Source organism: Littorina saxatilis, unplaced genomic scaffold, assembly GCF_037325665.1.
Source record: "Littorina saxatilis isolate snail1 unplaced genomic scaffold, US_GU_Lsax_2.0 scaffold_312, whole genome shotgun sequence".
NCBI lineage: Eukaryota > Metazoa > Mollusca > Gastropoda > Littorinimorpha > Littorinidae > Littorina > Littorina saxatilis.
In genome coordinates this window covers 15,699-29,176 of record NW_027128202.1, presented here as the reverse complement: position 1 = coordinate 29,176, position 13,478 = coordinate 15,699, and the positions used below count along the sequence as shown (strand labels likewise).

Below are 13,478 nucleotides of genomic sequence, written 5' to 3'. Positions count from 1 at the left end.
ACCCACTGCCATTCGCGAATGAAGATATCAGCGAACTGTTACGAGATGACAGAGCAACTGTGCATCGCCGCGACCAGCCGCAGGTTGTAAGCGCTGTGACGACCAGAGCCCAGGCGAAGAAGGACAAAACAACTACGCCACTCAGGGTCACCAACAGTTCTGCAACTGCTGTCGTGGACAGGGATCGGCTGATTCAGCTACAGGAAGCTGATTCGACCTTAACAAAGTACAGGAGTCGTCCTGTCAAGGAGATGACTAAGGGTGAAGGCACTGTGCAATTTGAAGTAAAGGCCAAGATCCTGTACAGAGTGTTCCAGCACCCGAGAGTCAACGGTGGGAAGCCATTACGTCAAGTTCTGGTGCCTCAACCACTTAGGCGCCAGGTGATGGAGGTGGCCCACGACTCTATTATGGGAGGTCACCTGGGTGTCAAGAAGACATCGGACAGAATCCAGGCTGCGTTTTACTGGCCAGGACTGCATGCAGATGTGACTCGATTCTGCCGATCGTGCGATATTTGCCAGAAAACCATACCTCGAGGAAGGGTCCCGAAAGTGCCGTTGCAGAAGATGCCTTTGATCGACCGACCTTTCAAGAGGGTGGCCATTGACCTCATCGGCGAGATAAAACCGCCAAGTGAAGCGGGTCATCGTTGGGTACTGACCCTGGTAGACTATGCAACCAGGTACCCAGAAGCCGTGCCTCTGAAGAAAATTGACACCGAGACTGTTGCCGAGGCACTTGTGGACATTTTCAGCAGAATTGGGGTTCCTGAAGAGATCCTCACAGACCTGGGGACACAGTTTGTCTCTGAATGCATGGAAGAGGTCAACAGGCTGCTGAGCATTCGTCACTTGACTACGACACCTTATCACCCGATGTGCAATGGGCTGGTCGAAAAATTCAATGCGACGCTGAAGTCCACGCTGAAGAAACTATGCAGTGAGCAGCCAAGGCAGTGGCATCGCTACATCAACGCCTTGCTATTTGCATACAGGGAGGTGCCACAAGAGTCCACTGGATTCTCCCCGTTCGAGCTGATGTACGGGCGGACCGTGAGAGGCCCGATGCAAATACTAAAGGAATTGTGGACGAAAGATGTGGACACACCTGAAGTGAAGAACAGTTACCAGTACGTGTTCGAGTTGCGAGAGAAACTGGAGGAGACTCTCGAGATTGCGAGAGAAAACTTGAGAAAGTCTCAGGATAGCGGAAAGCACTACTACGACCGCAAAGCCGTAAACAGGAAGTTTACACCAGGTAACAAAGTGCTGATACTGCTTCCCACTGATCACAACAAACTACTGATGCAGTGGAAAGGCCCATACGAGGTTGAGGCCGTGGTAGGGATCAACGACTACAAGGTGAATGTCGGCAAGAAGTCCAAGATCTACCACGCTAACCTCCTGAAACTGTATGTGGAGAGACCTCCGGAAGCAGTACAGGTCGCAGCAAGTGTGGAAGAACCAGCCGAACTAGACGAGTTCGACGGTGAGGAACTACTGGAGTTGGGAGACCTCCACAAGAAAGAGGGAGTGGATGACGTCAAGTTAGGACCTGACCTGACAGAAGATCAGCAGAAGGAGCTGCATGATTTTATGGGCGACTTCACCCATAGGTTCTCTGATGTTCCAGGCTCTACGTCCTTGGTCGAACATGAAGTCCACCTCACATCTGACGTTCCTGTTCGCTCAAAACCATACCCTATCCCGTTTCAGGCTCGGGAATCCTTGAAGAAGGACATCGACAACATGTTGAAGATGGGGGTCATCCGTGAGTCATCATCCCCTTACTCATCTCCCGTTGTTGTTGTCAAGAAGAAAGACGGTACAAACAGGGTATGCATTGACTTCAGGAAAGTGAATAAGATCACCGTGTTTGACCCTGAACCAATGCCGACGGCGGCTGATCTGTTCCGACGGTTGACTGGCAGTAAGATCTTCTCAAAGATCGATCTCAGCAAGGGATATTGGCAGATTCCTGTGCGCGAAGAGGACATACCAAAGACCGCCTTTGCAACTCCAGACGGAACGTATGAGTGCCTGCGGATGCCTTTTGGCATGGTGAACAGTGGTGCTACCCTGAAGAGGGGAATGCGAAAAATGCTCAAAGGAATGAAGAATGTTGTGTACTACTGGGATGATCTGCTAGTCCACACGGAGACCTTTGAGGAGCATCTGGAGACTTTGAGGGAACTGTTTTCCCGCCTGACAAAAGCCAATCTGACCGTGAGACCCAGCAAGTGCATTTTGGGGACCGACAACGTTGACTTCATAGGTCATTCACTGAAGGAAGGTCAAAAGGGGCTTTTGTTGGAAAACGTCACCAAGATCCTCAATGCGCCACGTCCTGAAACCAAGAAACAGGTGAGATCCTTCCTTGGATTGGCTGGGTACTACAGAGAGATCATTCCAAACTTCGCCGCCATAACGGCGCCTTTGTCGGACATGACCCGAAAAGGATGCCCCAACCGAATACTCTGGGGACCAGCTCAGGAGAAGGCATACCAGACCGTGCGCGACCTGATGTCACGAGACCCGGTGCTACGCCTTCCTGATACTGCCAAAGAGTTCATCTTGCGTACAGACGCATCGGACGAAGGGATCGGCGCCATGCTGATGCAAGAGCATGGAGGTAAACCGTTTCCGGTCAGCTATGCCAGCAAGAAGCTGTCAGGAGCCGAGAAGAACTACTCGACCATGGAGAAAGAGTGTTTAGCCATCGTGTGGGGAATCAAGAAATTTGAACTCTACCTCCAAGGGGTGAAATTCGTGCTTCAGACTGATCACAAACCCCTCACCTACCTGAACTCTGCGAAGTTTGTGAATAATCGTATCATGAGGTGGGTGATGTACTTGCAGAACTTTGATATGCGAGTGGAATCGATCAAGGGTTCAGACAATGTTGGAGCAGATTTTCTCAGCCGAGTATGTGAGTAAAACTGTGTTCATTCTCCAACAGACTAATGTACATACCTGGATTTCAATCTGTTATGTATACATAATATGTGTACAGGTAGCGTTTCAATGATTGAAAGAAATTAGGTAAATTTCTTCTGGTGTTGGGGGTAATGTTAGGAAACGCTACCGTTGCTGAGCTTTGGTTCAGTTTTGTGTGTTGCATGTAGTTGACTTATTTGTACTTTGTGGGAAAGTACCGATATTATATTTTGTAAACACAATATTTATGCTTGGACGAGAATGCAGGTGAACTTTCTAGTCCTGTCAAAACAAGTTGTTTACCATGCTGTTTTAGTCGTGAGTTCGTGGCGTTCGTTCGGATTAAGTGCGTCGGCGCTTTTGATGTACGTCATAAGAGAATGTCGCTAGTTTAGTCCATGCACGGCTCGTATAATGTAGTTGTATCATGTTCGGTCTGGAATATTCTCGAGATTGAGTATTTACTATATATGCCAGCGCGATTTGAATGTTAAACAAGTCGCGTAAGGCGAAAATACAATATTTAGTCAAGTAGCTGTCGAACTCACAGAATGAAACTGAACGCAACGCAACGCAGCAAGACCGTATACTCGTAGCATCGTCACTCCACCGCCCGTGGCAAAGGCAGTGCACGTGGAATTGACAAGAAGAGCGGGGTATTCGTTGCGCTGAGAAGGATAGCACGCTTTTCTGTACCTCTCTTCGTTTTAACTTTCTGAGCGTGTTTTTAATCCAAACATATCATATCTATATATTTTTGGAATCAGGAACCGACAAGGAATAAGATGAAAGTGTTTTTAAATTGATTTCGAAAAAAAAAATTTGATAATAATTTTTATATATTTAATTTTTAGAGCTTGTTTTTAATCCGAATATAACATATTGATATGTTTTTGGAATCAGCAAATGATGGCGAATAAGATAAACGTAAATTTGGATCGTTTTATAAATTTTTATTTTTTTTTACAATTTTCAGATTTTTAATGACCAAAGTCATAAATTAATTTTTAAGCCACCAAGCTGAAATGCAATACCGAACCCCGGGCTTCGTCGAAGAGTACTTGACCAAAATTTCAACCAATTTGGTTGAAAAATGAGGGCGTGACAGTGCCGCCTCAACTTTCACGAAAAGCCGGATATGACGTCATCAAAGACATTTATCAAAAAAATGAAAAAAAACGTTCGGGGATTTCATACCCAGGAACTCTCATGTCAAATGTCATAAAGATCGGCCCAGTAGTTTAGTCTGAATCGCTCTACACACACACACACACGCACACACACACACACACATACACCACACCCTCGTTTCGATTCCCCCTCGATGTTAAAATATTTAGTCAAAACTTGACTAAATATAAAAAGCTTCTATTTGAGTTCTGCTAGATCTGCAGTTGTATGTATTGAATGCTGAATAAATCCTCGAACTCAATTTGACGAGTTGTTTTCTGCTGCTGCGAAGACGGGCGACGTAGAATAAAAGAACACAACTATACGACGTTTGAGAACTTGTGGCAATCTCAAGTGTCGTGTAACACTTACTGAGTTTGTTTTTAATCCAAACATATCATATCTATATATTTTTGGAATCAGGGACCGACAAGGAATAAGATGAAATTGTTTTTAAATCGATTTCGCAAAATTTATTTTAATCATAACGTTCATATTTTTAATTTTCAGAGCTTGTTTGTAATCCAAATATAACATATTTATATGTTTTTGAAACCAGGAAATGATGTAGAATAAGATGAAAGTAAATTTAGATCGTTTTATATAAAAAGAAAATTATTAAAATTTTCAGATTTTTAATGACCAAAGTCATTAATTAATTTTTAAGACACCAAGCTGAAATGCAATTCCGAAGTCCGGCCTTCGTCGAAGATTGCTTTACAAAAATTTCAATCAATTTGGTTGAAAAATGAGGGTGTGACAGTGCCGCCTCAACTTTTACAAAAAGCCAGATATGACGTCATCAAAAGTATTTATCGAAAAAAAGACAAAAACGTCCGGGGATATCATTCCCAGGAACTATCATGTCAAATTTCACAAAGATCGGTCCAGTAGTTTGGTCTGAATCGCTCTACACACACACACGCACAGACACACAGACAGACAGACAGACAGACACACACACACACACACACACACACACACACACACACACACACACACACACACATACACACACACACACACACTCATACACCACGACCCTCGTCTCGATTCCCTCTCTATGTTAAAACATTTAGTCAAAACTTGACTAAATGTAAAAAGAAAGGAATAACAAGTCGCGTAAGGCGAAATTACTACATTTAGTCAAGCTGTGGAACTCACAGAATGAAACTGAACGTAGTCCGCCGCTAGTGCAAAAGGCAGTGAAAGTGACGAGCCTGTTTGGCGCGGTAGCGGTTGCGCTGTGCTTTATAGCACGCTTTACTGTACCTCTCTTCGTTTTAACTTTCTGAGCGTGTTTTTAATCCAAACATATCATATCTATATGTTTTTGGAATCAAGAACCGACAAGGAATAAGATGAAATAGTTTTTAAAACGATTTCGGAAATTTAATTTTGATCATAATTTTTATATTTTTAATTTTCAGAGCTTGTTTTTAATCCAAATATAACATATTTATATGTTTTTGGAATCAGAAAATGATGAAGAATAAGATGAACGTAAATTTGGATCGTTTTATAAAAAAAATATTTTTTTTACAATTTTCAGATTTTTAATTCATTAATTAATTTTTAAGCCACCAAACTAAAATGCAATACCGAAGTCCGGCCTTCGTCGAAGATTGCTTGGCCAAAATTTCAATCAATTTGATTGAAAAATGAGGGTGTGACAGTGCCGCCTCAACTTTTACAAAAAGCCGGATATGACGTCATCAAAGACATTTATCGATAAAAAATTAAAAAAAACGTCCGGGGATATCATTCCCAGGAACTATCATGTCAAATTTCATAAAGATCGGTCCAGTAGTTTAGTCTGAATCGCTCTACACACACACACAGACAGACACACACACACACACCCACCATGACCCTCGTCTCTATGTTAAAACATTTAGTCAAAACTTGACTAAATGTAAAAAGGCTGTTATTTGTGTGTGTTTGTTTGAATTTGTATAAGTTAGAGGATGTTATTAGCCAACTGCAAAATCACAGCCAGGTATGTGGTAGTTTGTTGTTTGTTGTTATTAAGAAACCTGGCTTTGTGTTTTTTGAGTCACTTGAGAAAAAGTGACTCTATGTAATCGGTCAGTGTTAGTCTGTAGACACCACCTTAACGTTGGACTTTTCTCGGAAACTATCAAAGCGATCGGGCTCATATTTTGTTTAGTCGTGACCTCCAATGACCTCTACACTTTAACGATGGTTTCGTTGACCTTTGACCTTTTTCAAGGTCACAGGTCAGCGTCAAAGGAAAAATTAGACATTTTATATCTTTGACAAAGTTCATCGGATGTGATTGAAACTTTGTAGGATTATTCTTTACATCAAAGTATTTACATCTGTAGCCTTTTACGAACGTTATCAGAAAAAACAAGGGAGATAACTAGCCTTTTCTGTTCGGCAACACACAACTTAACGTTGGGCTTTTCTCGGAAACTATAAAAGTGACCGGGCTCAAATTTTATGTGAACGTGACTCATTGTGTTGTGAATAGCAATTTCTTCCTGTCCATCTGATGCCTCATATAATATTCAGAACTGCGAAAGTGACTCGATCGAGCGTTTGCTCTTCTTGTTTACATTTAGTCAAGTTTTGACTAAATGTTTTAACGTAGAGGGGGAATCGAGACGAGGGTCGTGGTGTATGTGCGTGCGTGCGTGTGTGCGTGTGTGTGTGTGTGTGTGTGTGTGTGTCTGTCTGTGTGTGTGTAGAGCGATTCAGACTAAACTACTGGACCGATCTTTATGAAATTTGACATGAGAGTTCCTGGGTATGAAATCCCCATACGTTTTTTTCATTTTTTCAATAAATGTCTTTGATGACGTCATATCCGGCTTTTCGTGAAAGTTGAGGCGGCACTGTCACGCTCTCATTTTTCAACCAAATTGGTTGAAATTTTGGTCAAGTAATCTTCGACGAAGGCCGGGGTTTGGTATTGCATTTCAGCTTGGTGGCTTAAAAACTAATGAGTGAGTTTGGTCATTAAAAATCTGAAAATTGTAAAAAAATTATTTTTTTTATAAAACGATCCAAATTTACGTACATCTTATTCTTTATCATTTTCTGATTCCAAAAACATATAAATATGTTATATTTGGATTAAAAACAAGCTCTGAAAATTAAAAATATAAAAATTATTATCAAAATTAAGTTGTCCAAATCAATTTAAAAACACCTTCATCTTATTCCTTGTCGGTTCCTGATTCCAAAAACATATAGATATGATATGTTTCGATTAAAAACACGCTCAGAAAGTTAAAACGAAGAGAGGTACAGAAAAGCGTGCTATCCTTCTCAGCGCAAGTACTACCCCGCTCTTCTTGTCAATTTCACTGCCTTTGCCGTGCGCGGTGGACTGACGATGCTACGAGTATACGGTCTTGCTGCGTTGCATTGCGTTCAGTTTCATTCTGTGAGTTCGACAGCTACTTGACTAAATGTTGTATTTTCGCCTTACGCGACTTGTTTTGTTTTTCAAGCGAACTGTCATTGTGTTATAATCGTAAGTAATTTATGCGTTAATGAATGCTTACACCCAGCAGGCACATTAACTACCACTGGCTTTTTTGCTACATGATTTTCTTGCTTACTTTGTATTTGTCGGCATTGAGCAGCGTGATTTTCAATTAGATGCACTCTGTCGGGTTTGTATGGGTTGTGGAAGAGTGATTACTCTTGCTTTTAATGAGGCAAGCTTTCCACGGGTGCTCCTTGTCAACGTGTTTTAGAGCCACTCCTCGCCAGTGGCTGGCCTATAATGTTACATTGGGAAAATTGACTCACTAATTTAAGCAAGAGTATTCTCTCTTTCACAACCCGATACAAACATAACAGTTATTTCCTGAGTTCGTCTATTGCCGTGCAGACCAGAAGGTTTATTCGTCTATTGCCGTGCAGACCAGAAGGTTTATTCGTCTATTGCCGTGCAGGCCAGAAGGTTTATTCGTCTATTGCCGTGCAGACCAGAAGGTTTATTCGTCTATTGCCGTGCAGACCAGAAGGTTTATTCGTCTATTGCCGTGCAGACCAGAAGGTTTATTCGTCTATTGCCGTGCAGACCAGAAGGTTTATTCGTCTATTGCCGTGCAGACCAGAAGGTTTATTCGTCTATTGCCGTGCAGACCAGAAGGTTTATTCGTCTATTGCCGTGCAGACCAGAAGGTTTATTCGTCTATTGCCGTGCAGACCAGAAGGTTTATTCGTCTGTTTCAAATCTTTTCCACGCAGCTGCTTCGTGGGCAAGCGTGGCAAGGTCCTCAGGTCATCTCTATTGTCAAGATAGCAACACGTTGTTGGTGATGAATATTGTGATTTATTTTCAAATTGCCGTGAATACCTCCAGCATGTTTTATTTGTTTACCCATCCAGCTGCTGTTTGTTCGTGGGCAAGCGTGGTTGCGGTCCCAAGGCCATCTCTATTGGCAACATTGCAACAAGTTAGGCAGCGTTTACCTGTTATTTGAAGGGGATGAATATCGTGATTTTCAAATTGCCGTGAATACCTCGAGCGTGTTTATTCACCTGCTTCCATAATTTCCTGTGCAGCTGCTGTTCGTTCGTGGGCAAGCGCAGAAACGGTCCTCAGGCCATCGCTATCGGCAATACTGCAACAAGTTAGGCAGCGTTTATCTGTTATTTGAAGGGGATGAATATCGTGATTTTCAAATTGCCGTGCATTCCTCTAGAATGTTTTAATGTTGCCCCATCCAGCTGCTGTTCCTTCGTGGGCAAGCGCGGCAACGGACCCCAGGCCATCTCCATCGGCAAGAACTGCGACAAGTTCGGCATCGTGGTGCACGAGCTGGGTCACGTGATCGGCTTCTGGCACGAGCACACGCGCCCTGACCGTGACGAGCACGTGCAGATCATCTACAAGAACATCATGCCTGGTAAGCTCACATGTGTGATTACGGTTACCGGACTTAACAGATTTTTTCTGCCGATAAAACAATCATGGTGAGAAAAAAAAGAAACCCACTTCTGGCCGCAGACTAACTAAACGTGTGCGCTTAAAAAAAGAAAAAGAAATACAAGTTACCTACCAACATAACCTTTTTTTGACAGGTTACCTTAATAATAATAATAATAATAATAATAACGATTACTTATATAGCGCGTAAACCTCGTGGTGACGAGCCCAGAGCGCTTTACACTTACACAATCATAATACAAACAAGGAAAGAGAACTAAATCCGAATAAATTCAAACATGGTCACACACACCCACACACGCACGCACACACACACGCACACACACACACACACACACACGCGCGCGCACACACTCACACACAATCTTTCTTTCGTCATTGTCAATGTTCAGGTAACCCGCAATGTCATTCCATGTACGCATACGTTATTCTAGTACAACACACACAGGCACATACACATCCTCATGAACGCCACACTTTAGTATATAATACACGTGGCAGCGCCGATGACTCACCGATCATGGGATCTCCTTCAGAGGTCTAACTTAAACATGTGTGTTTTGAGGGCTGTTCTAAAGGCAGATGGTGACTGGGAATCCCTAATGCTCCGGGGGATTTTCTCCCAGACAAGAGGTCCCTGGTACTTGAAGGATCTCTCAAATCCATAGTTAGTTGATTTTCTGTTTCTTTTTGGTTTACTAAGTACATTGGTATCTGTTGCAGAGCGAAGAGAGGAGAGGTTTGAATATTTTGATAACATCTCAGAGAGATAAGCAGGTCCTGTACCATGAAAGAAAGAGAAACAAATGCATGCAATTTTGTATTGAATACGACTTCTTACAGGCAGCCAGTGAAGGGATCTCAAAACAGGTGTGATGTGGTGTCTTTTAGGGGTCTTTGTGATTAATCTAGCGGAGTTGTTCTGTACTTTCTGCAGTTTTTCAATGAGATAGTCAAATGAACCAGAAAGAAGGGCATTTCCGTAATCTAGCCTTGAAAGAACGAGAGAGCAAATGAGGGTTTTTGTAGCATCGGAAGAAAGGCAGTGGCGGATGGAGCTAATTTTTCTCAGTTCATAGTAGGCATTTCTACAGACAGTGGAGACTTGTTGTTTGAAGCAGAGAGTTTCGTCGAAGATGACACCGAGGTTTCGTACTTGAGAAGCCAACTGAATATCAGTTCCAGCTATAGAGATTTGGGCAGGAAGGGATGGTTCTTTTTTAAGAGAAGGGGGTACAACTAGCATGATCTCGGTCTTGTCGTCATTAAGTTTCAATTTATTTTCGGTCATCCACAATTTCAAGTCAGAGATGCAGTTCTTAGTTGTCTCGATTGTGTTGGGGAGGTCAGTAATAGGGCCAGATTTTTGTAACTGAGTGTCATCAGCAAAGCTTTCATAGGATACAGAGTGGCGAGAGATGACATTAGATATTGGTTTCGTGTACATGATGAATAGCACCGGGCCAAGTACAGATCCTTGGGGGACACCGAAAGTCAACGGGGATGGAGCAGATTGGAAGCCGTCAATGGAGACTATCTGAGAGCGGTCTGTGAGGTAGGACTTAAACCAAGCTAAGGCAGTGTGGCAAATACCAAAAGAATTGTGAAGTCTTGTCAGGAGAACGGAGTGGTCAATAGTGTCAAATGCTGCCGAGAGATCTAATAGAGACAGGACAGACACATGCTTTTGATCGAGAGCTAAGAGAAGGTCATTGCCCATTACCTTTTTTTGAGGGGGGACGGGGGGACGGGGGGGGGGGGGTGATGTTGAAGGGGTGATGTTCTAAGCTGCTGAACTTCAGAGTGGTCCTTAAAATGTATCTAATTTCAGTGAACTTCCTTTTGAGATGAAGTATAGACCCTCCTGATTGTTGTAGATAAGAACCGTTGAGTAACTGTTCTCTCCCTCTCTCTGTCCCCCTCAGGCCAGGAGTACAACTTCAACAAGCTGACAGCCAGTGACGTCAACTCGCTGGGGGAGGGGTACGACTACGGCAGCATCATGCACTACGCTCGCAACACCTTCGCCCGCAACAACTACCTCGACACCATCCTGCCAAGACGCAAGCCCGGCATGGTGGTCAGGCCGGAGATCGGTCAGCGGGTCAAGCTCAGTCCTGGGGACATCCGCCAGGCCCAGAAACTCTACAGGTGTCCCAGTGAGTGTCATTTAAAGCCGAACATCCGTTCCCAGGGCACATGATAGAAGGCCACAGAGCTAAATGCTGCGTTGCCGGCGACACTGGATGTAGTCCAGACACTAGAAAACAGAATATGTCGCCTCCGCATACCAGCCGATGTTGGTTAAACATACACTTAGCCAGAAAGTTCATGTGAGATTGAGTGTTAATCAGGCAGGCGCAGATATGTCGAAAGTTGTCTTTCATTTTAAAGTGTAAAGTTTAAAGGACAGTAAATTCTTGTCATTGTTATTGTTATTATTGTGGACCTTAGTCATGGGGACATCCCACGGGCCAAGAAGCTCTACGGGGGTCCCAGTGAGTGGCATTAAACATACACTATAAGCACGTAAGTTTGTGCAAGATTGAATGATTATCAGACGGGCGCAAAGGTCTAGTGGATAAAACACGAGTCTCCCAAACGGAGGGTTGAGTGTTCGAGTATGGCCGCGCCTGTTGGGTTAAGGATGGAGATTGTTTCCCCATCTCCCAGGTCAACTTAAATGCAGACCTTTTAGTGCCTGAGTGCTGTGTACAGAATATTTACGACCATTGTTATTCAGATTTCGGGTAAAGAAAAGATGTTCCTTGAGTGCACTTTCTATATAGACTGTTTTTCATTCAAGCCCGGAAGCAAATTTCATCTAAATGCAAAGAGAAAATTGACAAGACAACCCCCCCCCTCCGTCCCCTTCCTCCCCCTTCTTCCCCCCCCCCTCTCCCCCCTCCCCTCTCCCCCCTCCCCTCTCCCCCCTCCCCTCATTTCCCAATGACACGTGTGGAACCCTGCGTAACTAAAGCAACAACCTCCAAGTTTAAACGTGTCTTTTTGACAAATAGACGTTTTCCGAAAATAACTCTCTCAGGATTTTCAAGCGGCGTGGCAGAGTTAGTGCCCAAGACAGTCAGGTGGAAGCTGCACGCTCAGATGACCGGCTTTCACCTGCCATCGCGACGAACAACTAACTATCAGGTGTATGTAACGCATTGTGTGCTCAATATATGACACCTGCTGTCTGTGGCACTAACTCTACCACACCGCTATAATATCATCACAGAGTTATTTCCTTCTTCTTGTACACGTGTTCTTCTGCGTTCATGGGCTGAAACTCCCACCTTCACTCATGTTTTTGCACGAGTGGACTTTTACTTGTATCGCCGTTTTTACCCCGCCATTCAGGCAGAATACGCCGATTTCGGGGGAAAGGGTTATTTCCGAACATCTTCAATTGTCCAATGCTGTGTGTGTGCAGAGTGCGGGCGGACACTGCAGGACTCTAGCGGCAAGTTCTCGCACCAGCCCGCCCCCGGGCCGCAGCTCTGCCAGTGGAGGATCTCCGCCACCCACGGCGAGAAGATCGTGCTCAACGTCACGGAGCTCGACATCCCAAAGTCCTACGACTGTAAGATGGACTACCTCGAGGTCCGCGACGGATACTACATCAAGTCGCCGCTACTCGGTAGGGAAGAGTGATTTGTCTGAGAAACTAAGGGAAGTAAGTTAGTGAGAGTTATGCAGAGCAGTTTCCTGGCACCTGAGAGAATAACAAGCATTGAAATAAACAATCGACGTTCATTCTCAATTTGTTTTATTTTAATTGATTTCGTATGCCATTAAGATTTTATCTTTGCAATCCCAGACACTTTCTGACTGTATTTTGGCAGGTCGTTTTTGTGGCAACAAACTGCCTGAAACACTCATCTCTTCAGACACCCGGATGTGGATAGAGTACAGAACGTCTAAGGGGGGCACCAAGGGAGACAAAGGATTCTTCGCGGAGTATGAAGGTAAGAGTGAAGAAAAACAAAATGTCCGTTTTCACAAGGGACAACTTTTCATTTAAACAATCTTATTAAAAGAATAGACGAGTTTGAACATTACTGTGTCGGTGTTGTCTGGGTTGTGAAAGATTGGATACCCTTGCTTTAATAATAATAATAATAATAATAATAATAATAATAATAATAATAATAATAATAATAATAATAATAATAATAATAATAATAATAATAATGGGTATTTAGGCTTATATAGCGCCTTATCCAAAGTTTAAAACGCGTATGCCGAGTGAGATGGATTTTTTTACACAATATATCACGCATTCACATCGGCCAGTAGATCAACAGCCTATAGGCGCGGCATCCACCTTTCACGGCCTATTATTCCAAGTCACACGGGTATTTTGGTGGACATTTTTATCTACGCCTATACAATTTTGCCAGGAAAGACCCTTTTGTCAATCGTGGGATCTTTAA

General features: G+C 43.4%; 1 protein-coding gene across 1 annotated transcript in view; it reads left to right on the top strand.

The window, feature by feature from the left end:
• The window catches only part of LOC138956570 (tolloid-like protein 1), a gene marked incomplete at its 3' end in the record, with an annotated part of 43,539 nt that overhangs the window by 22,134 nt on the left and 7,927 nt on the right, over positions 1-13,478 (top strand). Inside the window, 4 exon segments of the mRNA XM_070327896.1 lie at positions 8,823-9,001; positions 10,968-11,201; positions 12,476-12,682; positions 12,888-13,010. Coding sequence (XP_070183997.1) covers positions 8,823-9,001; positions 10,968-11,201; positions 12,476-12,682; positions 12,888-13,010 — 743 coding nt within the window.